The sequence below is a fragment of the Piliocolobus tephrosceles genome, chromosome 14 (genome assembly GCF_002776525.5).
Source record: "Piliocolobus tephrosceles isolate RC106 chromosome 14, ASM277652v3, whole genome shotgun sequence".
Lineage (NCBI taxonomy): Eukaryota > Metazoa > Chordata > Mammalia > Primates > Cercopithecidae > Piliocolobus > Piliocolobus tephrosceles.
The window spans coordinates 46,815,216-46,832,889 of record NC_045447.1 but is presented as its reverse complement, the minus strand read 5'-3'; the positions used below and the strand labels follow the sequence as shown (position 1 = coordinate 46,832,889).

Below are 17,674 nucleotides of genomic sequence, written 5' to 3'. Positions count from 1 at the left end.
CCTTCCACCAACACCCCGCCCCCTGCAGGTTCTCTTCGAGTGCACCAAGTTGTTTTGCTCTCCTTCCCCGGAAGACCCGGCTGAAAATCCGGAAAAAGAATCGGGAAACGCCAGGGGGCATACTGCGCTTGCGCACAGAGGGACCGGAAGTCGAGGCGGGAGTGACTCTGCTTCCGTTTCTGGTTTTGCTCTAGTGTTTGGGTTACTTTGCGGCCGCTGAAGATGAACCGACTCTTCGGGAAAGCGAAACCCAAGGCTCCGCCGCCCAGCTTGACTGACTGCATTGGCACGGTGGGCATTTGATCATGCATAAGTAGGCTCAGGACCTCTGACACACCCGACCCCGCCCACCCCCGGTGCCGGGCCCCTATTCTTCCACTTCGTTTCGGGTCCTGGGCCGCTTATACGTCGGCCCTCTCTATCCCACCTTCTCCCCCTCATCCCTGTTACCCAAGTCATTCCTAACGCCACAAACCAGGGACCCCCTAACCCCATCACTGTCTTACCCTGCCAGCACCCAACCCGTTTTGATGCCCATTGCCCGTCCACTCTCGCCTTGATCCTCTCACCTCACCCAGCCCTAGGCCCATACACCCTTCCCACCTTGTCCTGCCTGATCCCTCACCCTTCCATCTGTCATCCCCAGCCCACATCAGGACTCAGCTTGATATCCTAGGTCAACATATCTGTACCTCAGTCTTGGATCTCAGTAACACAAAACTCAGAACCCTGGCCCCTCAGATTAAGCCACCATCCCCCATCTAGGAAATGGCACTAGATCTACAATCAGCTGGTTTCACTGGGCACTGGCCCATTTCACACGCCTCTTGGATGAGCTCTCAGCCTGGCTAGTCTCTGATTCTAGGGAAATTCCAACTCAACTCAGTGATTTCCAAATTATTTTCTGCCCCAACCCACTTGAGGGTTACCTGGTATATCAGAATTGGGGCAGTGGGGGGGGGGGGGGGGGTCGGGTCAGGGTATAATTTATAAAAGCCCGGGGTTTCTGGTTGGGAATACCCTTCTTTGTGAACCACTGTTTTTCACCCTTCCCCTTAAGCTCCTCTTTTCTTCCTCTGTATTCCTTCCTCTCTACCTGCCCCTTCTGGATTAAGTGTATTGCAGTAAGTACCAGTGCATTTGATATTTTCCTCCAAGGTGGACAGCAGGGCAGAATCCATTGACAAGAAGATTTCTCGATTGGATGCTGAGCTAGTGAAGTATAAGGATCAGATCAAGAAGATGAGAGAGGGTCCTGCAAAGGTAAGATAGGCAGCAACTGCTGCACAAAGTGCTGGCACAGCCTAGTTTTAGCACTTACAGAAATAGGGCCTAGTTTGGCTGGGCACGGTGGCTCATGCCTGTAATCCAGCACTTTGGGAGGCTGAGGCAGGTGAATCAAGAGGTCAGGCATTTGAGACCAGCCTGGCCAACATAGTGAAACCCCGTCTCTACTGAAAATACAAAAACTTAGCCGGGCATGGTGGCGGGCACCTGTAATCCCAGCCACTCAGGAGGCTGAGGCAGAAGAATCACTTGAACCTGGGAGGTGGAGGTTGCAGTGAGCAGAGACCACACCATTGCGCTCTAGCCCAGGTGACAGTGTGAGACTCCGTCTCAAAAAAAAAAAAAAACACAGGACCTAGTGCAGGGGCTGTGAGCATCCCTACAGAAGAGATGCTTACAGTCTCATAAGGAGAAAACATGTGAGGGTGTATCCTTTAGGGAGGAGAGATTGCAACCAAATACGGAAGGGAGGCTGGGGATTGATCTGGTGGAAAGAGATGCTGGTCACACGTCTAAAAGCATGTACATGAGAATTAGCATATTATACTGAGAAGGTGGTCATCTGAAGAGGAAGACTAGGCTGTGCTCAAGATCAATGACTTGCCAAGTTGGTCAGGTTAGGTTGGTATATTAGACTGCTTAAGGAGTGGCCTGCTGGGAAAAACTGAACTAGGCGTCTGGGACCAGTGTTCTAATACTAACACTGTCCCTGCCATCTAGTTGTGACCTTGATAAAGTCACTTATTTTCCACTCCTGTTAGGTAGAAACATAAAGTACTGCATTTAAGCACATGGAGTGTGGATATAGAACTACCTTGTTTTTTCCAGATCCATAACTTATTAACCATGTGAGCCTGGGTATCACTGAACCTCTAGTTCCCCATCTGTAAAACAGAGATAATACCTACCATACAGTATGAGGATTAAATGAGGTAGTTGATGTGTACAACTACGTCTAGGATAAAGTAGTACTCAGTAAATGTAAGTTATGATAATCTGTGAAGTAATAATACCTGTTTTTCCTTCCTCATTGGAGAAGACAAATAAAATGGTATACAGCATTCTATAGAAAAGGAAGGCTTTTCCCAGCCATCTTAGTGGATGATGGGGAATGAAGAGCAACCAGAGGCAGGAAAGCCCATCTAGATTTGAGACAATGAAAGCCCAAACCATGGTGGTAGGAAACCAAAGAATCAGTTTGAAAGTGAGTTCTGAAATCAGCTAACAGGATGATTGTGCATGAACAAACTACAGAAAGAGGAAAGATAAGGTGGATATAAAGATTTTCAACCTAGAGAGGTGAGAGATTGGTGGGCCATTGTTACCTATTTCCAAGGTGAGATAAGGTTTAGGAGTTTGGAATTATTGAGGTTAAGTTGATAGGCTATACAAGTGAAGAATCTCCCTAAGGCAACTGGATATACAGAATCAGCACTTTTGGGGCTAGAGGCGGAGATAATATGCATTAGGAAAAGAGAAAGTAGTTCAGGACTCTGGGATGTGGGATGCAAAGACAGATAGGAGCTAAGGCTTAAAGACTGGACCTTAGAAATACCTGTTTTGGGGAGGGGAAGAACAGAATCCAGGAGCCATTATGCCTACTACTTTGAAGAAGAGAGGAAGTAGGCATGTGAGTTTGAGGCTATGGGAAATTTCTTTTACTGTATGTGTGTTTTCTACCTTATTTTTATTAAATCTGTTTTTCTCTCCAGAATATGGTCAAGCAGAAAGCCTTGCGAGTTTTAAAGCAAAAGCGGATGTAAGTTACACATACAATTTCTTTCCCCACAGCAGGTTTAACTAAAAGAAAAATGGTCTTCCATTCCTTCAGGTTTTCATACTATTTTCTAAGCACTCTTGATTTAATTACAAATTTTCATTGACATGTAATTAAATACAGTTAGCTGGGTTCTTCCCCGCTATGTGTTCAGCAATGTCTGTTGTAACAACTTCCATCTAAATAGAACTTTTTGTCACAATGGAGATGCTCTATATCTGTGTGCTCAATACAGTAGCTGTTAGCAACAAGTGGTTATTGAGCTCTTGAAATGTGGCTAGTGTGACTAAGGAGCTAAAGTTTAAATTTTATTCAATTTAAATAATTTAAGTAGCCTTATATGGTTAGTGACTACTGTTTTGGACCAGATCTGTAGGGTTTGGTTTTCCTATTATTTATTTTAGAGTGTACCTTTTTTGTTTTTGTTTGTAAAGTTAGGAATCCTAAATGTTTGTTCCCTCCCACCATAATAAATTTAAAGATCCTTAATTTGTTTTAGGTGACTATGTCCCAATTTTGAGCAGAAGCTAACTAGTATCTTTGGTGCCTACCTCTGTGGACTGTTCAGCTGATGAGCTCCTCTGCAGGGTTATAGAGATCAGGTGTAATTAGCTATTGAGGAACCAGAAAGATTGTCAGTATCTCTCTTCCTATATTAAAATGACTTTTTATAAGATACCAGATGCCATCTTCCTCCTTTTAGATTAGATCAAATTGGAAAAAGAAATTGTAATGCCTAGACTGGTGAGAGTATGGTGAAATGATTTACCTTCTTAATTGGTAGCATTACTAGTTTTAAGTAACCTTTTTTGTGATAAAAAGAATACAGGTTCGTTGTAGAAACTTGGAAAATACATAAATATGAACAGAAGAAAATAAAATTTACCTAGATTCTTACTGCTAGAAATAACCACCTTTAAAATGCTAATTTCTTCCAGTTTCTTTCCTCTGCTTCTGCATATGTGGTATGTGTGCATATAACTTTTTAGAAGAAATGAAATTGTAGTGTGTATATGTAGCTTTTCCTTTTCCACTTAATATCATGAGCATTTCCCTGTTCTTTTAAATATTCTTTGGAAACTTTACATTTTTTAATGAGATTATAATATTCTACCATTTGCTTGCACCATGAGTGGACCATTCTTTTTTTTTTTTTTTTTTTTGGACCATTCTTTTTCTAGTTGGATAGATTGTTTCCAATATTGTATAAAGAACATAGTGACATAAGTCTTTGAGGTAATATTATAATTTGATATAAAACTTTATTTTAAAAACATTTTGAACACCAGACATTATATTAGGTCAGATGGATTACCTAATTATGGGTACAAAATTAATAAAACACACCTGGGGCTGGCCACCGTAGCTCACACCTATAATCCCAGAATTTTGGGAGGCCAAGACAGCAGATCACTTGAGGTCAGGAGTTGGAGATCAGCCTGGCCAACATGGTGAAATCCCGTCTCCACTAAAAATACAAAAATTAGTTGGGTGTGGTGGTGCGTGCGCTTGTAGTCCCACCTACTTGGGAGGCTGAGGTGGGAGAATCACTTGAACCCAGGAGGCAGAGGTTACAGTGATCTGAGACGGCACCACTATACTCCAGCCTGGGCAACAGAGCGAGACTGTCTCTAAACAAATAAATAAATAAATAAAACAAAATAAAATATGCCTGTCTTCAAGGAGTTCAAAATTCTGGAAAACCGTTTAGCTATATGTATGAAGAGCCTTAAAAATAGTTTTACCCTTTGCTCTAAGAATTTTACTTCTGTATATTTATCATAGAAAATAATTATAAAGCCATACTAAGATATGCAGCAGGCCTGGCGCAATGGCTCATGCCTGTAATCCCAGGACTTTGGGAGGCTGAAGCAGGCGGATCACCTGAGGTTGGGAGTTCGAGACGAGCCTGACCAACATGGAGAAACCCTGTCTCTACTAAAAATACAAAATTAGATGGGCATGGTGGTGCATGCCTGTAATCCCAGCTACTCCAGAGGCTGAGGCAGGAGAATTGCTTGAACCCAGGAGGCGGAGGTTGTGGTGAGCCGAAATGGTACCATTGCACTCCAGCCTGGGCAACAAGAGCGAAACTCTGTCTCAAAAAAAAAAAAAAAAATGATATGCAACATAGAAAAAAGCAAATGCTATAATGTTAAGTGGAAAATAGTGTTGTAACTAAAATACAGTCATGTGCTGCATAACAATGTTTTTGTCAATGAATGACAGAACAGACTGCATTATACCACTCTGGCCCCTATAAGGTTATAATACTGTATATGTACTGTATCTTTTCTATAGGATGTTTAGATACACAGATACCATAGTGTTACAATTGGCTACGATATTCAGTACAGTAACATGCTGTACAGGTTTGTAGCCTAGGAGCAAGCAGTAGGCTATATCATATAACTTAGGTGAGTAGTGGGCTATACCACATAGGTTTGTGTAAATACACTCTGTGATGTTTGCACAATGATGAAATTGCCTAACAACATATTTCTCAGAACATATCCCCATTGTTAAGCCATGCATGACTGTACATGCAAAGGAAAAAGACTGGAGGGACACATCAAATGATATTTGTGTTAGAGTGATTAAATTGTTTTTGCCAATTTTTCTGTGTGATATCTAATTTTTAAGTTTTTTGTTCTTTTTTTTTTTAAAGAAAATACTCTTATTTAGTGTGGGGATACTTTGTTCTTGAGGATTTCTGTCTGGTTCATTTATTTTATTTTATTTTTTTTAAAGAAAATACTCTTATTTAGTGTGGGGATACTTTGTTCTCGTGGATTTCTGTCTGGTTCATATATTTGCCATTCTCTATTGACTCTAAAAAGGTATGAGCAGCAGCGGGACAATCTCGCCCAACAGTCATTTAACATGGAACAAGCCAATTATACCATCCAGTCATTGAAGGACACCAAGACCACGGTACTCCCAAAACATCTTTTCCTGTTATTTCATTTATTTATTCTTAGTCTCTTTTCCTATGGCTTTTTAAAGACAGTTGAACCAGCTGGGTGCAGTGGCTCATGCCTGTAATCCCAACACTGGGAGGCTGAGGTGGGTGGATCACCTGAAGTCAGGAGTTCGAGACCAGCCTGACCAACATGGTGAAACCCTGCCTCTACTGAAAAATACAAAAATTAGCTGGGTGTGGTGGTGCGCACCTGTAATCACAGCTACCTGGGAGGCTGAGGCAGGAGAATCGCTTGAACCCAGGAGGCAGAGGTTGCAGTGAGCCATTGCACTCCAGCCTGGGCAGCAAGAGTGAAACTGTCTCAAATAAATAAATAAATAAAGACAATTTAGCCAACATGACTTTCTAAAACATTGTGTTTTCTTCTTCCTTTTCTTAGGTTGATGCTATGAAACTGGGAGTAAAGGAAATGAAGAAGGCATACAAGCAAGTGAAGATCGACCAGATTGAGGTGAGATGTATGCTAGTTTCTGCAAGAATGTGCACTAGTTTCTGAGAGAATCCAAACGAGTGTGCGTGTGATAGGAATAGCACAGGAGAGGAATTGAATCTTGGGGCTGCCTTTTACTAGTAGAGTAACTTCGAGAAAGGGTACCAAATGTCTCAGTTTCCTCAGATCCTAATACCACATACAGTTACAGGCTGTCCCTGATTTAAGATGGTTCAACTTAACGATTTTTCAGTTTGATGATGGTGCAAAAACTATATGTATTCAGTAGAAACCATACTTTGAGTATCCACGTAACCATTCTGTTTTTCAGTTTCCGTACAATATTTAATAAATTACGTGAGATACTCAACACTTTATTATAAAATAGTCTGTTGGATGATATTGCCCAACTGTAGGCCAATGTAAGTGTTCTGAGCACAATTAAGGTAGGCTAGGTTAAGTGATGGTTTAGTAGGTTAGGTGTATTGAATGCACTTCCTTTTTTTTTTTTTTGAGACGGAGTCTCTCTCTGTTGCCCAGGCTGGAGTGCCGTGGCCAGATCTCAGCTCACTGCAAGCTCTGCCTCCCAGGTTTACGCCATTCTCCTGCCTCAGCCTCCCGAGTAGCTCGGACTACAGACGCCCGCCACCTTGCCCAGCTAGTTTTTTTTGTATTTTTTAGTAGAGACGGGGTTTCACCTTGTTAGCCAGGATGGTCTCCATCTCCTGACCTCGTGATTCGCCCGTCTCAGCCTCCCAAAGTGCTGGGATTACAGGCTTGAGCCACCGTGCCCGGCCCTGAATGTACTTTATATTTAAGATATTTTGAACTTACGATGGGTTTATCAGAATGTGACCCTATCATAAGTCGAGAAACTTCTGTATTATGAGGATGAAATAAATGAGCTAGTATATCTACACACACAATGGCTGGCCTATAATAAGCATCCAGTAGTTACTTTTAACTAATGCAATGATACTTAGTCTGTTTCTTCAGTGGTAGAGTAGTGATGTTGTTGCCTTTTCCCAGGATTGTCATGAGTGTTAAATGAAGGTATGTAGGTAAAGTGTATGTAAAGTGTTTAGCCCAACTCCTAGTGTAGTAGACTTGGTTCCCTTTTCTAGTAATTCTCTTTAGATTTTTAATAATGTCATTAGTTCCTTACAGTTAGCATTTTTTATTGGAATTCGGTTTTGACCAGGGAGATGAGCCCTAAGAGCTTGGCAGCTCTCAGCTGTCAGATGAACAGCCCAGGTGGCAAGAAGAGATGGCAGAGGGAGTGAGTGGTGACTGGTCAGAGGAGAGAGGCTTCCTTTCTGCATACAAAATGGTGCTCTTGACCTTTACCCTCTAACTAGAATGTCCATTTCCTTGAATTCAGGGACTTGATTTTGTTTACTACTATGTCCCCAGTGCCCACAACAATGCCCCGCCATAGTTGGTGCTCAGAAAGTGTTTGATGGTTGATGAATCAGAGACTGTAAAAGGAGATAAAGCCAAAAAAAAAGGTGGGGGAGAGAAAGCTGTACGGCCTGATTCAAGCAGTGTTTGTTGGGTGAGCAGTTACTACATACCAGGCATTTTATTGCCACTGCAAAGGTATTCTCTGATAATGCTGATCTTTAGTAAGAGTGAAGGCAGGCCGGGCATGGTGGCTCACGCCTGTAATCCCAGCACTTTGGGAGGCCGAGGCAGGTGGATCACAAGGTCAGGAGATCGAGACCATCCTGGCCAACACGGTGAAACCCCATCTCTACTAAAAATACAAAAAAAATTAGCTGGGCATGGTGTGGTGGCAGGTGCTTGTAGTCCCAGCTACTCAGGAGGCTGAGGCAGGAGAATGGCGTGAACCTGGGAGGCAGAGCATGCAGTGAGCCGAGATCGCACCACTGCACTTCAGCCTGGGCGACAGAGTGAGACTCTGTCTCAAAAAAAAAAAGTGAAGGCATTTCTCCCCTCTCTTATTTTTTTATTTTTTCAAGCACCCCTCTTAGGTTGCCTTGGTCTCTAATCCTCCACAAGTGTCTGCATGCATGGAATTAAATGATGTGATACTCTTTAAGAGCTTCACTGATAGAAGTGTTCTGTGTATGCTTGTCTTTTTTTTGTTTTTTTTTTGTTTGTTTTTTTTTTTTTGAGACAGAGTCTCGTTCTGTCACCAAGGCTGGAGTGCAGTGGTGTGATCTCCACTCACTGCAACCTCTGCCTCCTGGGTTCAAGCGATTCTCCTGCCTCAGCCTTCCAAGCAGCTGGGATTACAGGTGCCCGCCACCACGCCCAGCTAATTTTTGTATTTTTTTGTAGAGATGGGGTTTCACCATGTTGGCCAGGCTAGTCTCAAACTCCTGACCTCAAGTGATCCGCCCGCCTCGGCCTCCCAAAGTGCTGGGATTACAGGCGTGAGCCATCACTCCCAGCCATCTTTTTTTGTATAATATCATTTGCCATTAAAATATAATGAAATGCAATGGTATTTTCTGCTTTTAGGGTTCCTTGTGTTTTAATTAAAGCTATTTAATAGGAACAAAAGAGAAACTTTGGTCTTTGTGAATGCTTTGTATGTCTCTTCGTCTCTTACCTGTGGTTGTCTGTCTGTCTCTCACCTGTGGTTGTCTGTCTCCCTGCCTAATTATCCTTTTCCTGTCCTCCAGTAGATTGCCAGCATGACAGGTAGAGAGCCCCTTTAACTCTTTTGGTGTGTATGTGTCTTTAGTTAGATCTGAATTTTTTGGTTAGATTTATTTTCCTAAAATGCTTTACTTGGAAAATATTTTTATTGTTTTATAGCCTTAACTTTTTATTTTGCTGTTGTGTGCGTGTAGGTCTGTTTTTGTTTTGCTTTTTTCAGTTTCTGCGTATCACTGCGTCAACATTCTTTTTAGCTTAGTGCTTATATTTTTTTATATTGCTTTTGTTTGTTTATACAATAGAAAACCAGCTAATTGTGGGATGAATTTTTTCTGTGTCTATCCTGGAGTCTTGCTAGGAATCATATTCATAGATGATCTGGGAAGATGTGTCTTGATGTGTAATGCTATTGTATAAGCTTGACTTGATTAGCTTTCTCTCTGTTATTTTCATTGTCTTTTAATTATTACTCAGCCAGTGCTTCTCTGTGTAGCAGAGTGTTAAATATGCATATAATGTGGCAGTTTGGTACTTGGAAATACAGAAAATCAAAGTTTAAAAAAAAAAATTTCCCCTCCATTTTACTACCCTTTTCACCTTTATGGGGGTCAGGAAGGAATTTTCTTTTTTCTTTTTTGCTGTTGCCCAGGCTGGATTATAGTGACTCAGTCTCAGCTCACCGCAACCTCCGCCTTCCAGGCTCAAGCCATCCTTCTGCTTCACTCTCCCGAGTAGCTGGGACTACAGGCATGCACCATGCCCAGCTGAATTTTGTATTTTTTGTGGAGATGAGGTTTTGCCATGTTCCCCATATTGGTCCCAAACTCCTGATCTCAAGCGATCCGCACACTTTTGCCTTCCAGAGTGCTGGGATTACAAGCATAAGCTACTGCACCCAGCAGAATTTTCAAATGTCTTGCATTGCGTAGAAATTCTGAAGGATAAATGGTGCTGATTTGGTCCTTTTGCTTTATCAACACTAGTTCTATTCCTGTCTGTGTGAAATTTTAGTATATGAAGAGTGTATTTGTTCTGCACATAATTAACACAGTAAAATATATATAGTATTTGGTGCTTAGTGTTTTACATATATTATTGCAATAAATCCTTACAATAACCACAGTGAGAATATGGCTATTTTATTTATTTATTTATTTATTTTCGAAACGGAGTCTCGCTCTGTCGCCCAGGCTGGAGTGCAGTGGCGCGATCTCGGCTCACTGCAACCTCTGCCTCCCGGGTTCAAATGGTTCTCCTGCCTCAGCCTCCTGAGTAGCTGGGATTATAGGCGCATGCTGCCATGCCGAGCTACTTTTTTGTATTTTAGTAGAGATAGAGTTTCACTTTGTTGCCCAGGCTGGTCGCAGACTCCTGAGTTCAGGCAGTCCACCCACTTCGGCCTCCGAAAGTGCTGGGATTACAGGCGTGAGCCACCGTGCCTGGCCAGATATGTCTATTAATAATTCCATTTTACAAATGAGGAAAATAAGGCTTAGAGACATTACTTCTCATTGAGTAATGGCAAAATTGAACTTGGGTATATCTGACTCCAGAGTCTCACTCCTAACCATTATACCAGCTGCCCTTTGTTATGCTATACCACTTCTTAGATTGGTTTCACATTACAATTTACCCTTGAACAGCAAGTGCAGTTTGAACTGCACAAGTCACTTATATGCAGATACTTTTCAACCAAACAAGGATCGAAAATATAGTATTTGCAGGATGTGAAACCACCCATATGGAGGGCCGACTGGGGATTTAGGTATGGGCAGATTTTGGTATAGGCAGACATCCTGGAACCAATCCCTTGCGTGTGCCAAGGGACAACTGCATTTTTAGCCTTGTAGTAATCTCCCAGTTAAGCACAGGTAGATTATTCTTACATGATTTATGCCCTTGGTCCATTTTTTTCACCAGCCTTGTCTTGGCTGTGACACCTATCATGATTCCCTTTCTGATTCTCCACCCAGGGTGGGCCATGTACAACTCACTTTTTCTACCACTTCAGTTGTTTCTACTCTTGCCTCCTTTCTCTACACAATGTAATCTGTCTTTGACTGACTTGAGAAGAATAATTTGCTTGTCTCAATAACCTCCCTGTCTTCATTAACTAGAAAATGATTGATAGTTTAGATCAAGATAGTTGCTTGATTTAATGTTTCAAGTAAAACTTTCTGTAATAGTAGACAGCTAGACAGCTGACAATCATCTATTCTCACATAGGACTTTGGGCTTCCATGAGGCACTTTAAAATCAAATCCAGCCGGGCATGGTAGCTCATGCCTATAATCCCAGCACGTTGGGAGGCTGAGGCGGGCAGACCACTTGAGGTTGGGAGTTCGAGACCAGCCTAACCAAGATGGCAAAACCCCATCTCTACTGAAAATACAAAAATTAGCCAAGCGTGGTGGTGCACACCTGTAATCTCAGCTACTTGGAGGCTGAGGCAGGAGAATTGCTTGAACCCGGGAGGTGAAGGTTGCAGTGAGCTGAGATTGCACCATCGCACTCCAGCCTGGGCAACAGAGTGAGACTCCATCTCAATAAATAAATAAATAAATAAAGTAAAAAATTAAGTGAGAGATCACCAATTCTATTCTTTATTTTTAAGTTCACATTTTGCCACCAAAAATAGGCGGGGGATTATGTGGGTCAGTAACATTCATAGTTATTGTTAGAGGAAGTCTTTGGGCTTGTGGTTTTTAATTCTTTAAGCATTCTCTCATACTTTTAATTAGAAGGGATGTTTAAGAGTTACTTGAACCTGTCCTTTAGAGAAGTGTCTGCTCAGTTGTTGACATTAAAAAATTGCTAGCCAAAGACTGGGCTAGGGGAGGTGAACTAACAGTTTTTGAGAACTGTTTATGTGCTTGGCGTTTTACATACATTATCTTTTTAAAAATTGCTCATGTCTAGATTCAAAGGAGAATGTAGGGGAAAGGGGTACTTAGAAGAAAATGGTAAATAAGAGAAAATCCTCTCATATATATTTCCATAGGATTTACAAGACCAGCTAGAGGATATGATGGAAGATGCAAATGAAATCCAAGAAGCACTGAGTCGCAGTTATGGCACCCCAGAACTGGATGAAGATGATTTAGAAGCAGGTAAGTTATGAGAAAAGTAATGTATATTTAGTTTTGGAGTCCAAAAGGAACAACTGCCTGGGACCTTTTCCCAAATGCTAGTGAAAATTTCTATCAGGATTTCCTGAAGTTTAGTTTACGGTACAGTCCCTGGGCAAAGAGCTTGTGAGGCAGCCACATCAGATTGTATACTCCACCAACAACAGTGGGATGGATCAACTCTGAAGGAAGTCCAGGTACAGGCTGACCTGGTACTTAGTATCTGTAAGTATCCTCCACATGGCCTTTCCTTGCTATATTCCTTTTGATTTTGTTCTACCTGTTTTCCTAGTTGGAGTCCTCTCCCTCAGAACAGCAAAACCAATTAAGAAACAATAATTAGGGCCAGGCACCCTAATCCCAGCACTTTGGGAGGCCAAGGTAGGCGGATCCACTCAAGCCCAGGAGTTCGAGACCTGGCTGAGCAATGTGGTGTGACCCCATCTCTATAAAAAATACAAAAATTACCCAGGCATGGTGGTGTGTGCCTGTGGTCCTAGCTACTCGGGAGGCTGAGGTGGAAGGATCACTTGATCCCAGGAGGTAGAGGTTCCAGTGAGCTGAGATTGCACCACTGCAGCCTGGGCAGCAGAGTGAGACCTTTCAAAAAAAAGAAAAAAAGAAATAATCGTTGGCAAATAATCAGTGTGCATCTACTCTATACCAGGTACTCTACTAGGTGGTGGGAATTTAGCACTGAATAAAAATGCAGTCCCTACATTCATGAAGCTTCTCTAGCAGTGGAAGACATAAATGGTTTGCTTCAAGTAATTAATTACTAGAGCACGGACTATAGGCAAGAAGTATGGGGTAGCATGGGAGCACATACTAAGGGACTCTAACCTAGTTAGTAGTGGGAGAGAGGCATGGGACCTGAAGGATGAGTAGGGGATAGCATGAAAAAATGAGAAGGGTTGTCAAATGGCCTCAGGGAGAGCAGTCTGGAAGCTATTGCAATAGCCATTTAAGAGATGATGGTGGCCGAGACTAGCTAGGGTGATGGTAGCAGAAACAGACAGAAGTGGACAGATTGAAGACATCTTAGAAAATTGAGTGGGCAAGACTTAATGATTGGTTGGATGTAGAAGAAGTGGGAGGTGTCAAGGGTGACTGTCAGTTTCTAGCACGAGTAACTGGGTAGATGACAGAACCATTCCACACTGAATTTCTATTGTGTGATTCCCCTGTTACATTACTGCTGCTGCTTTCCCGCTCTGTCCATGGTCTTTTTTTGCCTAGAACCTTTTAATTTATTTCTTTATTTTTTTAATTTCCCATCTTCAGTTGCCCCTGATGAGTCTCTACCTGCTATTGTCATTCCTCTTGGGTACTTCCAACTCATTTTACCACAGACTTATTTTTGGAGTCTGATTTCATGTAATGGTCACATGGCATACAACAATCTCACGCCCTCTTCACTGCCTTCTTTCAAGTCCATCGATAAATGAGAGAATTTATTAGCTGCCAGTTTTCTTGGTTACATTTTTTTAAAATGTTGACTGTTTCAATCTCAGAGTTGGATGCACTGGGTGATGAGCTTCTGGCTGATGAAGACAGTTCTTATTTGGATGAGGCAGCATCTGCACCTGCAATTCCAGAAGGTGTTCCCACTGACACAAAAAACAAGGTGAAAGCTTTTTCTGTTTATATTTCAATGCAAAATAGCAAAGGCTTTATGCTTGACCATAAGTCTGGGAATCTAAAAGGTAGTCTTACATTAGAACAAAGAAAGACAGTCCTGGTCATTATTTTGTGAACCCTTGAAGGTCTGGTTTTTCTGCATTGGATGATGAACTGACTGCATAAACAGTGTCACTGAGGCTCAGGAATATTTTTATACAAGGACAATTTGTGTAACATACATAATCACCCTTGTTGTGAGCTGGCACTGGGTACCATTGATGGGTCTTAGACATTTCCCGTAAAAGCGTAAGCAACGCATGCATGAGACTTGCTAGGCAGCAGTGAAAAAGTCTCACTCTCCATACACATACACACCAGTTAATTACTGGCTGGATTTTAATTTTATTTTCCTTTCTTTTTCTTTTTTTTTTCCTATACACACAGGAGTTTAGAATGGGTGGATTTTCTAAACTATGGATTAATAATTTAAGCATAAAACTTAATGTAGAAAGATTCTAATTTAAGGCAAAAGAATCAGAACATCTGGCACTAAGTATGACTAATTACTTAGCTGTTGTAAGCTTTTCTTTTCCTTGCATCTGTAAAATACAGATAATTACAGGTATCTCATGTAATTGTTGTGCAAGCAACTTAGATCTTGTATGTAAAGGACTTTGCAAACCTAAAGCTCTGTCCAAATCTACATGGTTGTCTTTTTTTTTTTTTTTTTTTTAAGGCAGAGACTCATTTTGTCACTCAGGCTGGAGTGCAGTAGCGTGATCTCAGCTCACTGCAACCTCTGCCCCCCTGGTTCAAGCAATCCTTGTGCCTCAGCCACCCAGATACCTGGGATTACAGGTGCGCGCCACCATACCCAGCTAATTTTTGTATTTTTAGTAGAGACGGGATTTTACCATCTGTTGGCCACAACTGGTCTCAAACTCCTGGTCTCAAGCGATCCGCCTGCCTCAGCCTCCCAAAGTGCTGGGGTTACAGGCGTGAGCCACTAATAATGACAACCAAGCTGAGCACAGTGTGACTTTGAGCAAAATAGCAGAAATTTATGTCTTCTTTTTGAACCTCATCAGTTTTTCCTATGTGTAAAATGTGAGAGCAAAGGGCAGGGAGGAGGTAATTTCTTAGGTCCATTATTGCTGGTTTCTGTGAGTATGCATCTTCCTCTATTGTATCCCTCCCTTCTCTGTTGAGCCTGGGATAGTCTTGCCTTTCTGAACTGCCCACTCCTCCCCGACCTCTCTGGCAACTTCAAGGTCCCAAGTCCATGGGTTACTTTTTCTCAGCAACCCATGAAATGATTTTTATTAACACTACCATAGCCCACCTTGTTAATTTCCTAGTAACAAGTCCCTGAAGCATCTATGTTATTTCCACTTTGAGAAGGTCACAGATTCCTGAGTTATATATGCTATGGATATATTGGGGTTTTGTTGTTGTTGTTGTTGTTTCATCTTTTTGAGATGGAGTCTCGCTCTGTCACCCAGGCTGGAGTGCAGTAGCATAATCTCTGCTCACTGCAACCTCCACCCCCTGAGTTCAAGCAATCCTCCCACCTCAGCCTCCCAAGTAGCTGAGATTACAGGCAAGCTTCACCACGCCTGGCTAATTTTTTGTGTTTTCAGTAGAGATGGGGTTTCACCATGTTGGTCAGGCTGGACTCGAACTCCTGACCTCAAATGATCCACCTGCCTCAGCCTCCCAAAGTGCTGGGATTACAGTTGTGAGCCATCACACCCAGCCTGTTGTTGTTTTTAAAGTAAAGGAATAAAAGAATGGCTGCTCCATAGGCAGAGCAGCCCTGGTGTTCATTGATAGTGGTATCACTGCCTATGATTATATAAAGCATGATATGGAAGTGACTGCCTATCCAAGGGCACTGCTCCTTCAAGGATTTGGGAGGCTAAGAAAGGCATTGGTCCACATTAGGGATCAGTGTGAAAATGCAAATCTGGAGGCAAGGACCCACTGCTTAACCTTTCCTTTTTGACCCTCCCAACCTCCTTTTCCCCTTTCCAGGTTTACTCTTAGATTTCCCTTTCTCCCTCTTTCACTCTCTTTCCCCTGTGGAGGAGCCCCCTTTTGGCCCTTTCTAGTTCTCTTATCACTTCCTCCTTTTCCTTTCATGAAAAAGCTCGTTCTCATCTTATGAGTGGGATTTTGGTTTTGATTGATTAAATACTTGGAAATGAGTTTTAACTATTAAATGTTTGTAATCCTTTTTTTTTTTTTATCAAATGGAAAACATAGTGGCACTAAACATTGCTTCCTTTTTACAGGATGGAGTTCTGGTGGATGAATTTGGATTGCCACAGATCCCTGCTTCATAGATTTGCATCATTCAAGTATATCTTGTAAAATAAACACATATTACGGGACTAGGAAATATTTATCTTTCCAAATTTACCATAACAGATTTAGGTTTCTTTCCTTTCTTTGAAGGAAAGTTTAATTCCATTGCTCTTTTATTTTTTCCATTAAGAGACTCATTGCTTGGGAAATGCTTTCTTTATACTAAAATTTGATTCCTTTTTTTCTTATGAAAAACAAACTCAATTTAAAAGTATCTTTAGCTCGTATGACTTGTTTTCATTCATTAATAATAATTTGAAATAAAACTAAGGAAATGGAATCGTAAAAATCTATGACAGTGTAACTCTACAGTCTCAAAATGACCTGATAAATTGATAAGACAAAGATGAGATTATTGGGGCTATTCATATTATGATTCAGAATCATTTTCTATTGTGGTATTATAGGTTGGTTAAAGTGATGGCCTTTTTGATGAGTTTTGTTGTGTCTTGTGAACAAGTTATTACTGTGTCCATTATTGGAATGGAATTATCACTACTGTATCATGAGTGGGTATTTCGATTCTATGGTTCCCTCAGTATTACATGTTGACTTGTAATCAATAATGAATATTTCTTGATATTTAATGTATAGGACATTTATTTATACTCAATAAATATTTTTCAAAAGGATATCATTTTAATAATATCACTTCAGCTTAAAACCTCTACTGCGGAAACCAAATTTAATAGAATTTTAATGTCATCTCAGCCTAGAACTCCACTACAGAAACCAAACTAAGCAGTAGCATTGTGAGGAAAGAGCAAGGAACAATCTGGGCTTGGGCCCTGGGTCTACCATTTACTAACTACTGAATAGTCTATTCAACTTCTCTAACCTTCTGTTTCCTTATTAGTAAAATCATGCTTAACTCACAGAGCTTTTGTGAGGAATAATTGAGATAATAGTCATAAGTACCTTGTTAACTGCAAGGGGCTTTTCTCATATGAGGGATTGTTAACAATAAAAAAGAAAGGGCTTCATTCTTTTCTTAGAAGGTGCCTGGAGTGCTACAGCAAGTTCAAACTCCTGCCCAATTTCAGGGTCTTTAATGATCCTGTCCTCCCTTCCTTACTCAACTTGTTGCCAACTGCATTCCCCCTCCAGCCTTGCTGGGTGCCTCACAGTGCCATGTGCACCTGACTCTCATGTGTCTGCATATCAAACCAATGAACATTTACGAACACCAGCTTTGTAGAAGTCTGTACCAGCCCAGGGGTTACCAAGAACAATCACAGTTCCTCTCTTCAGGAGTTCTTGTCTAGTTATAAGTGGGGATGAGATAACGTATGTAACCTTCTCCCATCTCCAACCTCACCTTCTCAAGAAGCCTTCCAGAGGGAGCAAACATTATAGTATTCATCATTACCTTCTGAAACCTTTCTTGGCTTTTCTATGAGTTCTGAGTTTTCTTCTAATCTGGCCCACTTATTCTCTTATATAGACACCTC

At 41.5% G+C, this 17,674-nt stretch overlaps 1 protein-coding gene across 2 annotated transcripts; it reads left to right on the top strand.

Annotated features, from left to right (window-relative positions):
- The first annotated feature begins 27 nt into the window (after positions 1 to 27).
- CHMP5 (charged multivesicular body protein 5) lies at positions 28 to 16,855 on the top strand. 2 transcript variants are annotated; one of them, XM_023203345.3, is made up of 8 exons: positions 28 to 291; positions 1,159 to 1,263; positions 3,000 to 3,046; positions 5,905 to 5,998; positions 6,427 to 6,498; positions 12,107 to 12,215; positions 13,748 to 13,860; positions 16,151 to 16,855. In XM_023203345.3, the coding sequence occupies exons 1-8, from the start codon at positions 223 to 225 to the stop codon at positions 16,199 to 16,201; spliced, it is 660 nt and encodes a 219-aa protein (XP_023059113.1). In that variant the 5' UTR covers positions 28 to 222; the 3' UTR covers positions 16,202 to 16,855. The 2 variants fall into 2 exon arrangements, with proteins under 2 accessions (XP_023059113.1, XP_023059114.1); XM_023203346.3 differs by lacking the exon at positions 13,748 to 13,860.
- The last annotated feature ends 819 nt before the right edge of the window (positions 16,856 to 17,674 follow it).

Bases quoted from the DNA above. Each gene is read 5' to 3' on its own strand.
- CHMP5 (XM_023203345.3), top strand. From the start codon at position 223: ATGAACCGACTCTTCGGGAAAGCGAAACCCAAGGCTCCGCCGCCCAGC. The intron at 1,264-2,999 runs GTAAGATAGGCA...TTTTCTCTCCAG, and splicing joins TGAGAGAGGGTCCTGCAAAG to AATATGGTCAAGCAGAAAGC. The intron at 12,216-13,747 runs GTAAGTTATGAG...TTTCAATCTCAG, and splicing joins TGAAGATGATTTAGAAGCAG to AGTTGGATGCACTGGGTGAT.